At 33.0% G+C, this 19,129-nt stretch overlaps 2 protein-coding genes across 3 annotated transcripts; both read right to left on the bottom strand.

The window, feature by feature from the left end:
- Positions 1-3,676: 3,676 nt before the first annotated feature.
- Positions 3,677-7,476, bottom strand: LOC124822418 (uncharacterized). Of its 2 annotated transcripts, none has more exons than XM_088098156.1 (5): positions 7,111-7,476; positions 6,698-6,789; positions 4,597-4,686; positions 4,072-4,511; positions 3,677-3,953 (listed from the first exon to the last, which is right to left on the bottom strand). In XM_088098156.1, exons 1-4 carry the CDS (start codon positions 7,283-7,285, stop codon positions 4,116-4,118), a joined length of 753 nt encoding a protein of 250 aa, XP_087954282.1. In that variant the 5' UTR covers positions 7,286-7,476; the 3' UTR covers positions 3,677-3,953; positions 4,072-4,115. The 2 variants fall into 2 exon arrangements, with proteins under 2 accessions (XP_087954282.1, XP_047150371.1); XM_047294415.2 differs by having other exon boundaries at positions 3,677-3,932; positions 7,111-7,475.
- A 2,424-nt stretch (positions 7,477-9,900) lies between these two features.
- Positions 9,901-18,939, bottom strand: LOC124822414 (aconitate hydratase, cytoplasmic-like). The gene is made up of 20 exons (XM_047294406.2): positions 18,479-18,939; positions 17,791-17,895; positions 17,459-17,619; positions 17,262-17,354; positions 16,611-16,796; positions 16,351-16,512; positions 16,039-16,183; positions 15,792-15,934; positions 15,652-15,708; positions 15,464-15,543; positions 15,282-15,357; positions 14,044-14,229; positions 13,799-13,866; positions 13,557-13,675; positions 13,186-13,307; positions 12,179-12,277; positions 11,315-11,794; positions 10,607-10,705; positions 10,274-10,516; positions 9,901-10,184 (listed from the first exon to the last, which is right to left on the bottom strand). The coding sequence occupies exons 1-20, from the start codon at positions 18,732-18,734 to the stop codon at positions 10,116-10,118; spliced, it is 2,949 nt and encodes a 982-aa protein (XP_047150362.1). The 5' UTR covers positions 18,735-18,939; the 3' UTR covers positions 9,901-10,115.
- Between the last annotated feature and the right edge of the window lie 190 nt (positions 18,940-19,129).

Here is a 19,129-nt window from a genome sequence, read left to right as displayed (position 1 = left end):
ATCTTTATTCATTTGGATTCACAGTGAGAAAAAAATACAGTTTATATTCGTAAAATGATATTAGTATTTTTAGATAAAATCGAATATACAGTATAATTTAGGATCTCGTTGCAAATTAAAGGAAACAAGTCTATCCTTTCCTAATTTTACTCCAAAACAAAGGGAAAAAATTATGTAAAGCCATTTTTTTTTCTGAATTCTTTTTTAAATATAAAAACATTTCGAAAATATATGTGTTTCTGCTGAATGGGACCGGGAAAAACTCATGTTGTCTCCATACGGGAACACTCCTCCTTTGTGGATCGGCCCTTCTCCCTTCGCCTTCCTTACGCTCGTTCTCAGTATAAATGGGTGACCTGCAGGAAACACTTCGACGCTCAAGTTAGAATTGGTCTTTGCTGGTCTATGTAATTATAGAAAAATAGAGAGTTTACATTCTCCTTCAATTGTTATTTATATGATTTCAGAGAATCTTTTACCTCTTAATGGCTTTCAATGCTAATATTAAATACTCGACAACGACCGTTACTTCATTAATTACACAATCATGAGCATTCAACCGCTGTTTCTAGCAAACAGTTTTAGAGGCCCTCGATCAGACATATTAGACTTGAGAAACCTTATCGGACATATCTGAACACGCCCGATCGATTACTTCGCAATCGATAGTAACAATATGAATCTAACTTTTTTTATTAAAAAAATCTAAATTTTTTAAAATGAAATAAAACATTCATAAAAATATTATTATTCTTGTTAATAAAATAGATTTGAGTAAAAGAAACACATTATTCTTTGTATTTATGCTGAAGAATAGAATTTAACAAAACTCATTCGGAATTATGGGTCTAAAGAGACTAAATGATATTACCAGAATAATTGTTAGTATTTGTTATATAACATATCCATATTATAATATTCTCTTATATTATATCCATCAGAATATATGATTAATATAGTTAATATATTATTGCTATTATAATGATGGTTGAATATAACAAAAATTATATGAGATTAATCTATCTTCGTTGAATATACAAATAGGTCATATATTTATAATAAAAAAAATATAAATTAAGTCTTAAATACAAATAAAAAATAATAACAAATTAACAAAGAATAAAAAAATAAATATAAAATAAAAATAATATATCTATTAATGTTGATTTATCATAATATATCTTATATCTTCTATACGTTTTTATTATCTTTTTTATTTTATTTTAAAATCAAATATATTTTTAATCTCTAAATTTTAACATAACTAAAATTTGTCTCTATTCAAAATGTTAATATATTTTATACCTCAATCTAAATGGACAATGGAGTTTTCTAGTTCTAGCAATTTATAATTTGTTCATGTTGCATATAGTTACCACATCTTTCACAACCTATATGCACTTATGTATTTTTTTTAGTGGCCACTTACACTGTCCAACCTCAATATGTGAATGATGAATTCGAACTGTAAAACAATCCTTGAAACCCATTTTAGTAACTCATCATGCATAATAAAAACCTTCAAAAATACATTTCAACTAAATATATATAACTTCTTCAAAGTATTAAAACAATTACAGAAAAAAAAAAGGTATGTTTTACCGTATTCATTCAAAAAAACATCACTAAAGTCCTTTTACATTATTTCATCCTTTGTTAAATTTTACTCCACATAATGGTCAACTCCACCAACCAATAAAACATGTTCATTTCATTTGCAAAGCACTCCAAAGCTTCTCATCAATTATAATTGTGTAAAAAATAATTATACAACTATAACCAAAATGATTTTTAAACCCTTTAGAATAGATAATTTGGAATCTTGTTTGGCATTCTGAAATACAAAACTTCAATTAAAAACAAAACTATTTTAGATAATGTAGTATGAAATTGAGTCACTAATTTCATAAGTCATGTTTTGTAATAGTTTTTCCATGATTTCGTGATAGGTGTTTCAACATTCCTATCCATACCTTCCAATACGAGCGTTCTTTATTGATAAAAATAGATGTTTTCCTAAATCATTCAATCAAGAACCACCACTCATATAATTATGAATTGTACTATATGTAATTCACTTTTACCTTTAGGATCATACATTTCGCAATCAATTGTTAGAATAAATAATCTTAAATAAAATTGAATGTAAATGTGTTGTGTTTTGTGATTTGTGATGCACCATATTCCTATATATGTATGTTCATATTCTCTTCTCTTCTTTCTCGTACATTATATTTGATGTATCTAAAATTGTTATAAATATGAGATATAATAGAGGGAAATTCATGTTAATTATTTAGTATTATGCTTAGGTATAATGGACATAAATACCCTCCTTTACAATTCCAAATTTTCCTAGAAAATGATATACTGTTCTGTAGCATAATACATAAAGATTGAACATAATTACAATCAAAAGTAACAATCATAGAGTTGATGTTCAAAGATTCTATCACAATTGGGTATACGATTATAAGACATATCACTGGAAGACACTAACTACAGCCAACAATGGAAAAGGAAGAAATCATACCCTTAAACTAAAATAAAACTCACAGGCGGTATGATTTTTTTTTTCTTTTTTTCATTTTTGTAAAATTGGAGGTTATATATAGGTGAAAAGCATGTTATGCAGAAAGCAAATGCCTTTATATGTTTTGTCAGAGGATTTTGTTTATTTACAATTTGTTTTGTGACCTCAAGTTTCCATTGTGTATTAGCATTTTGAGTTAGGCACACTTGCTCTCTAGTTAGGATTTTCATTATTACTAAATTCTTTTTTATTATAAAAAAATCCAATCAAAATGACGTCTAGAAGGAAAGTTATTGAGGTAGGAATGTGAGTTCTCGTTTTTATTGTCATTTGGGTGAAATCTTATCTATTGTTACGAATTTTCATTTCAAGTTGCATAATTGACTTCCCATTTAAAAAGCTCATACGTTATCTTATGAAAAATTGTTAAAAAACTCTATCATAATAAACAATATATTATTTGAAAGACCTTACGAACCATGTCAGGTTACAATTTAAAACAAGATATTAGAAAGTTATACTGACACTGCCATGCTTTATAAAAATATAAATTAATTTTCGCGTCAGATATTTATTTACTCTGTTATGAATAATATTCAATATTTGATAATTTATAATCATAAATTTTAATCATTGGATTTTATCTGCGTGACTCAAAAGTCTGTGTAAATTGATCAGTATAACAAAATTTGAGTATAAAATAACAGCTAGGTGTGAACAATTTTTGCATATGAATTAGCAAATGAATTGTAATGAAGTTTATATTCAACTATAATTTCAATATCCTTTTATAATTCATCATTTTAACAGATTTGGTGTGAGTATATTTATTTTCTTTCTAGGCTTCTTACTAAACAAATTTGTCCCGTTAAAGTATAAATTCTTTGACCTGATTAATATATATCTATTTATAATAACATCAAATCAAATCCATCTAACCCTTTCTATTTCTCCATGCAAAAGTTTCAGCCGAATGGGATGGATAACGTGACTACACTCGTCTTAAAAAATGTCCCCTCTTCTAGTTACCATAATAAATAATTTTAATCAAATCTCTAATGTGCATATTTCTACCTCTAGTTTACTTTAAATTCATTCATATATCTTCCAAAATAAAGAATAAGCAATAAATAATGCCCTGAATCGTGTAAGAAAATTTATTTCAATTCCCCAAAAGATAGCATTTATTAAATGCATTAGTTACTTACACGCAAGTTAAGAAGACTGCAAAAAACCATGACCGAAATAAATGCAGTATTGCTCAGCACTAAACATCGAGAATTGTGATTATTAAGTCGAAAAGAAATAACTGCAAGAATTCAAATTCCCATTTCTTAAGTTCTTTAAGACTGACATATGGAAGTATGCCTCCAAGGTCGAGTAAGTAAAGTTCCACCACCTGAAAAGACGACATTATACACTAATCCATGGTAAGAAAAATACGACTCAACCCCAAGCAAACCCTGATTACAGAGCTCGCTTGGGTCTTATAATTGCAATCATAAAAACTGAAAATGAATCAAGGAAAAGCATGTTACCTAAGGTTCAAACGTAAAGTTCGGGTGTCAGTTGTTGACTCAAATCATATGCGTAAATGACGAATTGCACTATACAGATGGTAGGTCACGGCTAAGGCAGAAATCTCCATGACAAATAGGTGTAGTTTTGATGAATAAAATATGAACTGGTAGAAAGAGTCATAGGTGAGGCTAACCGAACCCATTTTTATATATATCATATAAAAAAGTAAAATGACAGCGGCTAAGAAAGCTCCAGCAATTCTATTAAAAATTGAGAGAGTTGAAGAGAGTTGAGGCTGATAAAGAGGGAGATGAGGAGATAATGGACGAAAACCAGATGGGTTTGTCTCACTGGTTTTACTTGGGACGTCACTCATGCAACGTTTATGACCAATCATTCCAAACGTGCCAGCTTCCATACTTCTCTCAAAACTTCTAGCCATCACAGTATTGACTCCCTTATGAGTGAAAATGTCATCAGCCAAGTAAGAGAAGACAAATGATTCAATTCAATCATAGATAACTCACAATATAGGAACTCACCATTAGCATTGGACTCTGAGCAGCAGAACCTCTAGTGCCATATCTAGCTCCAGCCAGCATAGTGGTGTACAGTCCAGAAGCTTTATGCATCTGACATAAAAGAACAATTCCACTGGAATTAGAAACTAAACAGAGCTAAACTAATTATTTGTATCACATTTTCAGGCGTAAGGGTGTGCACCGGTTCAATATTTGTATTAGAGAATGTTGAAAGGATTAATGACAAAATAGGTCACATAGGATGGTACTACTTCAGTACCATGCTGAGAAAAGAGAAACCGAGAAATAATATAATGAATTTCATGTGTTGTATATACACAAATACTCTTATTTATAATGAAGAAAAAAATACAATATCACTGTCAAATATTTGGTAAGATATGTCCCTATCGAATCCTATCATATCTTTCAGTTTAATGTAATCAAATCATATCTCTAACACTCCCTCTCAATTTAGAACATATGTATCATGAGACAAGCTTGTTAACAATGTCATCAACACAACCCCTTGAGGCAAACATGTCGATTGCCAAAACTGACAGCTATTAGATATTTCCTTGATGTGACTTTCTCTGTTAAAATGACAACCGATCTTCAATATGCTTTTTCCTTTCAAATCATATCTTTAACATTTCCTCTAAAACTAGAATATATATGTATCATGAGTCAAACTTGTTAAAACTGATTAGAGGACACTACATCTACTAAAAAGAAAAAATGCTAAAAGTACACAACAATTGCCGGAAAGCAAAAATGTTCAAAAAGACACCGCCACCTGGGATTAGGTTTTGATGACTGGTGGATTACGGAGGATAGCATGAGCAGAATGAAGGGTTAGGTTTGGATGAAAACTTAGTTCCAATCCAAGTTGAAGAGGATGATGAAATTACACCTCAGAATTATTTAGACATTACTAATTTGAATGGTGAAGGAAATGGAATTGGAAATGGATTTGAACATCTCTTGAGCAATTTTGGATTTAAACTTGCAAGATTATTTGAATTAATAGAGCTATTGGCTTATTGTTTTGTAATTACGATGGTGTGCTTACAATGTAATTACGTTTTTTGCCTTACTGTTTTACATGCTTATTATATTAGTTTTAGCTTATCATGTCGAACTTAAGTTCAATTATGTACTTCAAGTGTGATATAATGATTTTTGTTACTTTAGTACGCATGCGCGCACACACATGTATCTGTGCACATACATGAATTTCATAAATGTTGTAGGATCTTGATCCGTGTTATGATCTCCCAATTTCCAATCCATACTTCCCTTTTCGATATTGAGTGAAATCACGATTTTGACTACCCTTAGTTTCTGTTCCTTGTAGCTGGCTGTGACTATTTCTGATCTTTGTAGATCAAGTTACCTGGTAGCTATATTATATTTGTTGTAACAGATTTCTAAATGGACTAAGAAATCAAACTTTCTTGCATCAACTATGTCTCTCTACTTTCTTCTCTTAAAACTCTAACAGAGAGCTGGAAGGAGCACAAACATCTTATCGGTAAATAAATCTTATCTTTTTTTCCTTATTGATTTGAAGGTGATAAATGATTATGCTCTTTATCTGTGAAAATGTTGCTTTTCACTTTTCGTAACAAAAAAGAAGACCCCATATGCTTTTTCCAAGAAGATAAACACAATCCTCTTTCTAGTGACTCAGAATCTTCATTTGGCCTAATGATGGGGCGGAAATGATTTTGGCCTAAAGGTAGTTATAAACTTTGAGTCAAAAAGGTTTTTATCATTCTTTTGTTTTCGGTTTCAGGCTCATAGCCTTTTACCGGAACACTACTATAGCACGACCAGAACTCACTAGTCTTGTAACAACTTCAGAACGTTTCATAAACTAAGATCGAAGTAAAAAGGGATCAAAATTATTAGATTTAATCAGACTAGTCAAATCAAAGTTGCATCAGCAACGACAGCTTCCCTATTCCCTATTTCCTCGGTCTAGAGGGAGCAAAAACGAGATATACAAATGTAACTTCACACAAGCAATATCAAGTTAAAAGTACACAAAACATATTTCGCTCCATCAAGTGCGGTTGGAGTTTGAAATCTCATTAACAATGACGGAAAAGACGCATACCAATGAATCGATCGCATTAGAATCACAGCCAAGCTTATTCGCAGGAACTTTGGGAAGACCAGTCACGTTTCCGCCAAAAGCGTTTTCCTTAGCTGAAACGACATTAGCATCAAAGGAATTAGACAATCAGAAGCAGAAAATTAAAGTCGGCACCAGGAGTACAAACAAATTAAGGTCGTAGAGCAACAGGAATCACGAGATTAATCGAAATCAAGAAAACGCGATTAAGAAAATGAAGCGGTGATGAGCTACTTTCTGTGTTTGGCGTTATTAATAAGAGCATAGATATGTTTGCGTTAATTGGAAATGCGTGGTGATAGGAGCGGAAACAAAAGAGAATGCGAAGGATGGATGAAAATAAAAGGCATTGAATAAGGAAATGGAAAGATGAAAGTGAGAGCGAAGGGCGTTACCGAGAGGTGTGGAGGCGGTGTTGCGGTGGAAGAGATCGGTGAGAGGAGAGAGAGCTCCGATCTGATTGTGAGGGAGTTGATGAGCGGTGCGAGAAAAGGAAGGGAAGGTTCTGGAAAGTGAAGAAGAGGAAGAAGAGAGCAACTTAGACTTCGTAGATCGGAGGACCCAAGACATCGTGTTCTGGTGATGAATTCTGGGAGATTGGAGGAATGACGATTCGAGAGAAGAGAGAGTGACAAGTATGGAGTGGGTGGTGTGACAGTGGGAATTTGGGGGCGTGTGGAGACCCAACGCGATGAACGGCGAGGATCTGGTGGGAGGAACACCTATGTTGTTCTAGGTTTTGGATCTTTCCCTGGTATTAGCTAATAATTTTGACTTGTAATGATAAGTCCTAATTTATATGTTAAGGATTAATAGATGAATTTATTAAATTAAAAGTGTTTTAGTTTGTAAATATAAAATGGTATAAAAAAATGTGATTATATAAATTTAATCATATAAATAAAATTTGTGCTTATAAACAAAAATATATACTATTATATAATTTCAGTTTTAAATTTTTAAATAATTTTTTTATTCAACCTTTTAGTATTTTCATTTACTTTTATGAAATTATATAATTTTTTATGTGAACAAGTCATTCTTATATAAATGAGTTGATTAATAAAAATTAATTAACTTTTTTATTTTTAAAAAATATTTGTTTTGATTTTTAAGTTAAATTAATATTATATTTTTTTATTATCATTTTCATTTAGTATAATTGTTTAACAGTGTCGTGTAATGAAACATATGTATTAATATGTCATGTTAAAAAAATTAATTTAAATTGATACAAAAATTAAAGAGTAACTCAACAAATATTAAAAAAATACAATAATTAATCATAGTTGTATATATAAGATCAAAATAGATAATAATAAATAAAATTAAATTAAAGATTATAAAAATATATTAAGATAAAGTGGATAATAATAAAAATAAATAACAATAAATAATTATTTAATTATTTTTAAAGAAAATTCATTCTTTAAATTTAAGTTCTCAATTGTTGCCTTGATTAATAAATTCTTTGATTTCTCAATTATGTTTTAATCTAATTAAATAATAATTAAGATGATATCTTATTTTATATAATTAAGAGAATAGTTTATATCCATATAATCTATATTCGTATATATTACAATTACTTTAATTAAAACAAAAAAGATTAAATCATGCAATGGTGAAATATAAACTCTAAGGGAGAGTACGACTAGCTAACAACACATTTGTTTAAAATGGGTTGTGATTTTCATTGTCTCTTTTGCATTTGGTTGTAGGGCGTGAACATGGGCTTAGAGTTACCACTCGTGGTCCTACTTCAGGAGCACAGTTTAGGATTTAAATCTTCTTTCAATGTGTAGACACAAAAAGGAACATTTACCCAGGTCCTTAATGCATGTGATAATCCTTTATCACATTTATCCTCTCCTTGCATAAAGGTAAATATGATCTCGATGTGAATTGTTGAAGAAGTTTATCTAGCTGGTTTGGAAAGTGCAAAAATAATTTTCTTAGGCCTATTTTGTTAACAAACTAAAATAAACATCTCACACATTCATATCTTTGTAAAAAGCTTGATATGGCTTGGAAACATCTGGGTTAATGAAAAGTGATTCCTCTTGGCAAAAAATTCTATGAGTATGCTTTTTTCTTTGTTTGAGAATATAAAAAAGGTTTTGACAGTTGGAGTTTAGAATTTATCTCTCCAAACTTTTTGTGTTTTTTTATAGGACTAACAATTTTGTTTCAGCTTTTATGAAATTCATAAACTCAATGTTGGTGCGCATACATGGTCTTTCTTTTGAATATTGGCAATCAAAGGCGATTTTCTCAAATGTGTGTGGTATTGACACATCTTTATCTATAGATGATTACACAAAAAATAAGTCTCAAGGTTTCTTTGCATGTGGTTGATTTATTATCTAATTTGTCTTATCAAATTTTGGTGAAAAAACCACAATTTATGTTTATTGCTAATGTGGAGTGTGGGAAATTGCCTCATTTTTGTCCAGATGGTAAAATGATGGGTGATGATCTATCTAATCGACAATTACAAGATGTTAATGTAATTTCTAGTTGAGAGAAAAGAATTAAGACTCTTTAAGTTCAATTTTAAAGCCTCTGGTAGTAGATCCTATAAGAGAGCCTATATTATACATTCTTGCTCAATCATAGCTTGGGCCAAATTGTGTTGTGCATGTTTAGAACTGTGAATAGTTTGCAAGTTTTACAACATTTAGATTCACCTAATTATAAATTATAATTTTGAAATAATTCCTAATTCTTTTGACGTCTAAGAAAATAATTTTTCTAGAGAAATTGAAAATAATTTCTAAATAAATTAATATGCTTAATGGAAGAAAATATTCTTATTCTAAAGAAAACGATAAGTTAGTTCAAACTGCAATAAATATAAGGCAAATAAATTTAAGACTAAATCTTTCAAATCAATGATTTCTTAAAAATTATAATAAGTTTTAAAAGCTTTTTGGATTGTGAGCAAATTTAATATGTCAAGGAATTTAATTATTGAACTTTAATTTTTCTCCTAATTGTATTGGATCTATGTATACTTCTTAATTTTTTCCTCATATAGGTACTTTTTATCTGTGTGATGTATTTTGATGAGTTTGGTGTGATTCTCGTTTGTTTTTTTAATAAAATTTCCGTGTTATGAAATAGATGCCTAATATGTTTATGGGAAAATATAACGTGCTAAATTCTAATTGGCAGACTCACACTTCAAGTGGGCTTCCATAATTGTCCCCAATTTCAAGGGCAGGCGCAATCAAACTAATATAATTCTTTACGGGCCTATAGATTAATAAACGTAAAAATGCCAAAATCTCCCTAAAATAAAAAAATATTTCCTATCTCCCGGAAAATTATTCTCATATTTTACACGTTAAAAAGCACATTGATACAATGACCTTGCAGTTTTCCACCGATAATTGCTTCACTCCTTGATGAGGTTTCTTATGACATATGGAAGGATGCCGCCGTGGTTGAAGTAAGCAAGTTCGACCTGAAAATACAATTGTTATAACGGAGAAAGTAATAGTATTGCAACTTAAAAAAGTGTGAAAACATGACTCGATGAAAAACTTAAATTACCTCTGTATCAAAGCGTATGGTGCAGGTAAAAGATTTTCCATTATCAGTTGTGACTGTCACATCTTGGCCAGGCCTAATCTCAATGATTGTACTTGGGAGGTCAATTGTATAACGTTCATGACCAGTTAATCCCAATGTGTCTGCATCCTCACCGGATTTGAAGCAAAGCGGAATAATACCCATTCCTACCAAATTACTGCGATGAATTCTCTCAAAACTTTTAGCAATCACAGCTTTCACTCCCTATTGAAATGCAAGGGTCATCAGCCACCATGAATATTGATTAACGAAAATTCAATTTAATCGCATGTCATAATATATAAAGGAACTCACCAGTAGCATTGGACCCTTGGCAGCCCAATCTCTAGAACTTCCACTGCCATATTCAGCTCCAGCTACCACAATGGTGTCTTGCCCAGAAGCCATGTATCTCTGGCATGAGAAAAACAATTATAGGGGTTTAGAAAACAAAGGTCTATCACTTTCTTTGACACAATTATAGGGGTTTTCTTCTTGGTTTGCACGCTTTTCGTGCATACGAATGGAAGCAGACGATAGGGGGGGGGGGGGGGGGGGGCGTTGTGGTGCGCCTTTCGGCACACGGTAAGGGAGAAGAAAAGAGGAAAGTGTGTTTGATGCACGGTAGGCAGAGCATTCAGCGTTACAATAATACCATTGACACCATGTCATTAAAGGCTCATTGCTACCTAGAACCAAATCAAGGGATAATGTTCACATGCCCTAGTGCTTTGCATGTAGTGCTTATAGTTAGAAGTCTCTATTATCCACTTGAACAAGCAAGATTCGATAGCTGATACATTTAGGGAAGTAAACGGATTAATTAGGAATGTAGCATTATGAAAAGATCGCCATAAAGACATTCTCAGCTAGTATTTTGATAATATAGAAAAACATCAGCAACAGAAAAAAAAATAATATACACACACACACACACACACAGAGAATGCAGTATGTTTTCATGTTTGAAAGCTCAAAAGGAGTGAGTTAAAGCATGTCATATATGAGTAGGACATAACTAACCGTTGCTGCCTCAAACACATAGAGCTTCTCCCCAGTTGGAACATGAATCGTCTTCGGGCCAACATCCCCATTCAAGAGCTTGTTAACAAGGCGAATGTTGGCAAAAGTTCCCCTTGCCATCACTTCATCATTGCCTCGACGACTTCCATAAGAATTAAAATCCTTGGGTTCCACACCCCGCTCAAGAAGGTATTTAGCAGCAGGACTATCCTTGTGAATGCTTCCAGCTGGAGAAATATGATCAGTGGTTATACTGTCACCAAACTTCAGTAGACAATAAGCATCTTTTACACCATGAGGTCCTGGAGGATCCATTGTCATGTTCTTGAAGTATGGAGGTTCATGGATATATGTTGAGTTGAGGTCCCACGAGTAGAGACTGTCAGCAGGAACTTGTAGATGATTCCACATAGAATTCCCTTTGGTAACAGCCTCGTATGTGCTTCGGAACATGTCAGGCAACACGCTGGATTGGACAGCCTAGGAACAAACATCCCCCAAAGTTATTCTTACCATATAAACCACTGCATATTTAGACTAAATTTCATATAATAAAGGAATCAGTGAGAAGAGTTAGTTATTGAAATGGAAGAGAGAGAAAGATGGAAACTTGTTAAGTTAGATGTAGGGCAAAAGAAAGACAATAAAGGATGGATAAGAATTTGGATGTGAAATTAAACTCATGTGGTTTGAACTCGGTTCAGACAATTCGGAGATATTTTCTTATAATTTTCTAACTAGTATAGCCTTCTGGTGTCCACTGTTTCTGTTGAAATTCCTCGTCTCAAAAAATAAGAAAAAGAAAGAAAACAAAATTCCAGAAGTTGAGTCTGCTCAGATCTGACAAAATTAGACATCAATTACCTCAGCAATTTCTTCAGTAGATGGCCAGATATCCCTCAAGTACACATTCTTTCCATTCTCCCCTGTCCCAATTGGCTCCTTCTCAAAATCAATGTCAACCTGGAAATTTGACCCAAAGGTAAATGAAGAAAAGGTCCAACAACATTTGCGGTTTTACTTTTCTTGAGTTAAATTGTATCATCAAATTCATTAAAAAAAACATCATCCCTAAACCAATGAAGCTAAATAAACCTTGTATTCATAGTCAATAGAACATTGCAAACACATTAGTTTACGATATGACATTAACCATCACTTTCAAAAATAAAATTATTTTCATAGTAAAATACGATTTTGCTACACAAAAAGGACAAACATACAAGGGCCTATTTGGGTTGAGAAAACATTCACAGTTTTCATTTCTTATTTTCAAAAATTTGTACAGGCGTGACAAGTGGATTTAATTATTTACCATGCTTGTTTTATAAAATTAAAAAAAAAAAACAAAGTGGAATTTTTAATATTTATTTGCAAAAAAAAAAATATGAAAACATTTTCCAAACCAAATAGTCCCCCTTATTGTATGTTTGAGTGCATAGCTAACTAGACTTTGGATATAACTTGCAAGTATCCATATAAAATAAAGCCACCTAATTTGTTATGAGGAAATTGGGAAGAATATAAAGGATATATAGCATTGGTATTCTATTTGACTCCAAATACACTAATGTATTCAGCAAATATTCAGTGTGATGTACTTTTTTATGTAGAGGAAAATATGCTCAAATATGCCCATATTCGGGCATACAAATGAGAATGATGCATATTGTCTAACTAGCAGTCAGTAACAATGCTTGTGATTAGCTAGCTATAAGTTAATGATTTTTCTATTTTCTTTACATCCAAAGAATGAATCAAATAACTATTATCCTTAATAAAGAAAGACGAAAATCAGCCAATGTTACAGAAAAACAGAAAGAACAAAAAACAAATTATACACATTAGGATTATGAATTAGACATGCATACCGTGCCAGCAAGTGCATAAGCAACAACCAGAGGAGGAGAGGCAAGGTAGTTAGCTCTTGTCAACGGATGCACTCGGCCCTCAAAATTACGGTTCCCAGACAACACAGCAGCTGCTACAATGTCTGCATCAAAGCACACAAAAAACAAAATCAAGAAAGAAAGCATAAGGCACAGTATGTTTAAGAAACTAGAAAGTGTATCTTAAGGTATAATTAGGAAAACATTATCTAATTAGCTATTATAAGGCAAAGCATGTCTAGGAGACTGGTAGGAATCTAAAAGTTACAAAAGAATAAAGTTATCTGAGAAAACCGAGAGTAGCAGAGATATGGGCTTCAGTTCAAGAAATTGTATTCTGTTATAAAGATCACCATTCTCTGAGATGGCAGAAGAAACGGATTCATCCAGCTCTCCTGAATTGCCAATACATGTAGTACACCCAAATCCAACTATATGAAAACCTTGTTCGTTTAGATATTTTTGCAGTCCACTGCCAGAAAGAAGAAATAGATGCAAAATAATGAATATATTTTTACTAAATTATACAGACGGTAAGTGACTACGTTATAATATAAGCTACTGCATAAGCGTTCTAATAGAAAACACATAATACCTCTGGTGTAGATATTTTGTGACAACTCCAGAGCCTGGAGCAAGACTTGTTTTAACCCAAGGCTTGACCTGGAAAAATAGTAAAGACAGAAACAATTAGAATCAAGAAAAGGACCGCATAAGATACGTACTATTTTTTCCATTTATTGTCAAGGGAAACAGACAATAGAAGGTAGGAGGACTTCATCCTGAAAAAGGGAACTAGCTTTTTTACAGTCTTTTATACAATTATATTAGTTAACTAACCTGCAAACCAAGTTCTCGAGCCTTTTTCGCAACAAGACCAGCCCCAAGCATAACACTAGGGTTTGATGTATTTGTACAGCTTGTGATTGCAGCAATCACAACACTGCCATGCTTGAGCTCCGCTGGCTGCCCATGAAAATCAAACTTTGCAACGTTTCCTTGTGCCTCTTTTGGTATTGCAAACCCCTGTTTTGAAATAATACATTTAGGAAATGCAGTATCTCATATTCATGTAGGGTTCTCATCAGACAACAGTCAATGAAACATGTATGATTCCACTTCTTCATATTCAATTACAATGAAGAAAAAATGTCTTGTTATATGTGACAACCCACGATTCGCCAAATTGAACTCAGATTCAAGTCAGGATGCAGTTTGAAAGAGGAGATTTTTCAGTAACTTACATAAGCACTAATAAAGACAAGGGGCTGGGGTTTGGTATATGAATTAGCAAATGAATCCTTTTATAGTTAATTCATTATTTTAACAAATTTAGTATAAATATAAACTTTTTTCTTATTCAGCTTCTTACTACATTTTTCTTTCCAATAAAAAAATAAATTTCTTTGACTTGATTAATATATATTTAGGTAGTTACATAACAATGTAAAATCAAATTATATAATCCTTTCTATTTCTCCGTGCAAGATTAACTTTAGTTACATGCGTGTGTGTAAATTTTTATGAAAGAAAATAGGAAAATTTACAGTTAACTAATTTATTCACTCGATTAATTTATTAGTTATACATCATCCCCATGCAACGAATGGGTACTACAATTGGTTATGACAGCATAGCATTGCTGCTTCAGTCATAGTAAGTTTATGAAACATCATAAAAATGGCCATTGTTTATTCTACAGATTTTTTTAACGAATCTGCAAGTTGAAGGTCTAAAATTTAAACAAATAAAAAAACTAAAATAAAGAATTGTTGATGTCTGAATCTGATGGTTCTTGGTTATTTTAAAAAATTTACTTTTGTGCAAGAAAATCAACTTGTTTTAAACAATGAAAATCCAGGTAAACAACCAATGGTAATCAAACAATGTTATTAATTTGTCCATTGCAGAAGACAAATACTGAATGTGAGATTAAGAACCTAATTAGCATTTTATCACAACCAAAAGAGTAGAAAATAGCGATTTTTCTTACAACTAACTACCAACAGCTAATTCAACATGTAGACTACAAATTATTTTCTTATAAAACCAAACTCTGTTATCATAGCATTACTAACCTTAAACCCAACTTTGTTATCAAGACAAGCATGCCAGTCAGCCTTCATTTCTTTCAAAGGCACCCGATCATGAGGTCTACAAAGAATATCATTTAATATCAAAGAATATTTCGGCAATAGGATATAAAGTGAAATAAAACCTATAATGCAATACAGGGCAACAAACAAACACAGAATATTACCTCTTTGGTCCTGAAATACATGGTTCAACTTCGGAAAGGTTTAATTCAAGATGTGATGTATACACTCTGTCTTGTTGAGGCTGAATTCATGGAAAATAAATTAGAGTTCTACACCTCCAACATATATACATGCATCCGTCGTTTTGAAAAAGGACAAGTTTGTAGAGCAATAATGCTACCAACATTACCTCATTATAGTCAACAAACAGTTTGTTTGCCCTGAGATAAGACTCTATCATGGCCACCTGTGTCCAGACAAAAGAAGATCAATCGATATATAAGCACTTCGCATTAGCAAAAAATAAATGAACAGATAGATGGTACTTACATTGTCGTCACTCCTTCCAGTTAACTTGAGATATTGCAAAGTAACATGATCCACAGGGAAGAAGCCCATGGTGGCACCATATTCAGGAGACATATTAGCAATAGTGGCCCTATCAGCCAAAGATAATTCACCCATACCATCACCTAGATAACAAAACAAATAATTGTTAATTAGTAAGGACAATCAGTGTAAGTTGAGAAAAAAGGAAAACGTTATGAGACAGTAGGCCTCAAGAGAACTTAATTACCATAAAATTCAACAAACTTCCCCACAACACCATGCTTTCGGAGAATTTGAGTCACAGTTAGAACTAAGTCTGTTGCTGTTACACCATTGCCCAGTTTTCCATATAACTTGAACCCCACAACACCAGGCAAAACCATGCTCATAGGCTATTAAGAATCATAGCACCCAACAATGCAATCAGCACACAGCAAATAAACAAATACAAAGAGAGTCCAATGTGTCATCATAATCCATTAATTAGTAGCATTTGGAATAGAATTAAGATTTACACGCACTGCACATGTTTATATATCAAGATCACAGGATAAAGCACCTGACCAAGCATTGCTGCCTCGGCTTCAATACCTCCAACTCCCCATCCAGCAACACCAAGCCCGTCTATCATAGTTGTATGTGAATCAGTCCCAACCACACTGTCGGGATAGAGGAGGCCCTCATTGTTGAATACAACCCTTCCTAGATATTCAAGATTGACCTGGAATTGAACACATCAAACCAAAAGTCCGGGACATAAATTAAAAATGAACAACTAAATTCAATGAAGTCATTTAGCATATATATTTCCAAATTTACCTGATGTACTATACCAGAACCAGGAGGAACAACAAGCATATTACGGAATGCAGTTGACCCCCATTTAAGAAACGCAAATCTCTCCTTGTTTCTCTGGAATTCAAGCTCCATATTGGCCTGCACTGCATTTTCTGACCTTGTAACATCAACTTGAACTGAATGATCAATGACAAGATCAACAAGAACCTGTCCGTAATTATACCTAGGAAGTCAGAATAACTTCTAACAAACATAAAACATAAGGAAAATCTGTCTAATACAGTGTTATTTTTTCAAATTCTAGAGCGTCAGATTTCTTCTTGAAGCAAATTGGCATTAAGCTAAATAATTTACATATATATAAGCCACGCTAATTTAAATGCTTTAAAGACAAACTGGTTTAGAACAATTTGCATCACATAATTTAAATGAAATTTTCCCACCAGTTTCCTCAAAAGATACTCTTGAGTTCCTTCCACTAACATACTTTAAACACCCCAACACCAGATTCCCCATACATATCGTTAGGTGTAACATTACAAAAGTAATTATGAGTTCAAGGTACAGGAACCTCACCCTGATGTACAGTTAACTTTTGAAATTTCTTTGGTGACTGTGATCAAGAATTTATACAGAACAAAAACACATGCAAATGATAAGCAAGAAGCGTACCAGAGGATTGATCTTATTTGAATCACTGCCAAGCTTATTCATAGCATCACGCATGCAAGCCAGGTCAACGACAACCGGCACTCCAGTAAAATCCTGGGGTGAAGAAAGATGTTCAAAAGAATAAAACATACAACTCGGTATCACCCATCCCTAACAACTATTTCGCCGTATCCAGGTTCCAGAAGTCAACAAGATACCTGCAAGAGAACACGAGCGGGCTTGAAAGGAATCTCAACTTGCTTCGTAGAGTTTATTTCCCAGGCAAGAATCTTCTCTACATCTTCTTTTTTTACTTGAAAATTGTCACAGTTACGAATGGCAGATTCAAGTAAAATTCTGATGGAGTATGGTAACCTGTCTGTTATACAGGCGAAAAGCTGATACCATCAGTAACACGACTATGACACATTACACAGAAAATACAAACATGAAAGTACTGACATCATTTTAATCAAGACCCCCATCATACTTAACACATAGCATGATTCAAAGCATGAACAAAGTCAGGCAGGCCATGTCAGCAAATTACCAATTCTGGGATCATTGAGAGAAGGAAGACTGTAGAACTTTCCAAACTCCCCGCCACCCGGCTTGGGGAGACTCGTCAAGTTTCCCTTGAAAGGATTTTCGTTGGCTGAAATGAACATTTACGGGAACATAAAATCAGCACTTTACATTAGAAACTTGAACTCATCTTATAAATCCACAGAATCACAGCTAGATAAGATGGTGCAAATCACACCACTCCCAAACCAAATGTTGATACATTAAATCGTAAATTTTAAAAACATTTTAATACCCATGCCCTCTCAAATGAAAAGTTTTACAATGTCAGTCAATAAAAAATTATCCACAATTTTTATAATGTCAGTCATATCATACATTAGATAAATGTTTGTGATTAAAATCCTCAAAACTATTAAAAAGGAGTTTAACAGACATACACTCACACGGAAACTTTCTATTCATTTTATGACCATTTGTCATTCAATGACAGTGTAAAAAGATTCACACTGCTGGCATATATTATTTATTCTTTTCAAAAACTGTAAAATAAATAAAAAATGACTAAAACCGCACGCTCGTGTCTGAAAGCTAAACAGAATGCAATGAAATGGATAACAAAACGCGAAATTCAAAACGGAAATTAAAAAATGAACGGATACGAGGTGAATGTCATAAATGCTTAAGAATTGCGAGAGAGGACGCGTAAGCACCCGTGTTAGCGATTTCGCGGTGGAAGCGTTCGACGGCGGGAGCGACGGCTCTGATTGGAGGACGGAGAGTGAGGGGAGAGACGTGGTGGAGGCGGTGGCTCCACCGCGGGAGGGAGGAGCGGAGGGGATTGCGGGAAGAGTATGGAGTGAAAGAAGGAGGAAAAGCGAAGGTTCTAGAAGGTGAGGAAGAGAGGAGTTTGGGTGTGGTTGCTCCGAGGAGCGAAGAGGAAGAGGAAGAGGACGTTGTTATATACATGGTGATGATCACGCATTCGGAAGCGTGACAAGGATGGTTGGGGAAAGAAAAGAAAGTGCGTGACCGATATGCTTGCAGAAGTGTGAAATTGAAATTGAAATTGAAATTGATGAGGACGATGATGATTGTGACTATTGATTCGGATGTTAAAACGGCACCCTCGTTGAGGCTGACTTCACCAGCTTCTTCTATCAACTACTGTGACAAATTAGCACTAGCAGTTAACAACTAGTTTAGAAAGCATCGTTTTTTTTTCTCTATTTAACTTGTTAAAATTACAGAAAATATTATGTTAATTGTAGTAATTAGGATGAATGAACAAAACACATTTTAACAAATACTTAGTTAAAAGTTGTAATTCTTTATGAATTTCGATGAATAATAAATAAAAAAAT

The sequence above is a fragment of the Vigna umbellata genome, chromosome 9 (genome assembly GCF_029865625.1).
Source record: "Vigna umbellata cultivar VRB3 chromosome 9, Vumbellata_1.0, whole genome shotgun sequence".
Taxonomy (NCBI): Eukaryota; Viridiplantae; Streptophyta; class Magnoliopsida; order Fabales; family Fabaceae; genus Vigna; species Vigna umbellata.
This window is presented reverse-complemented; position numbering and strand designations above follow the sequence as displayed.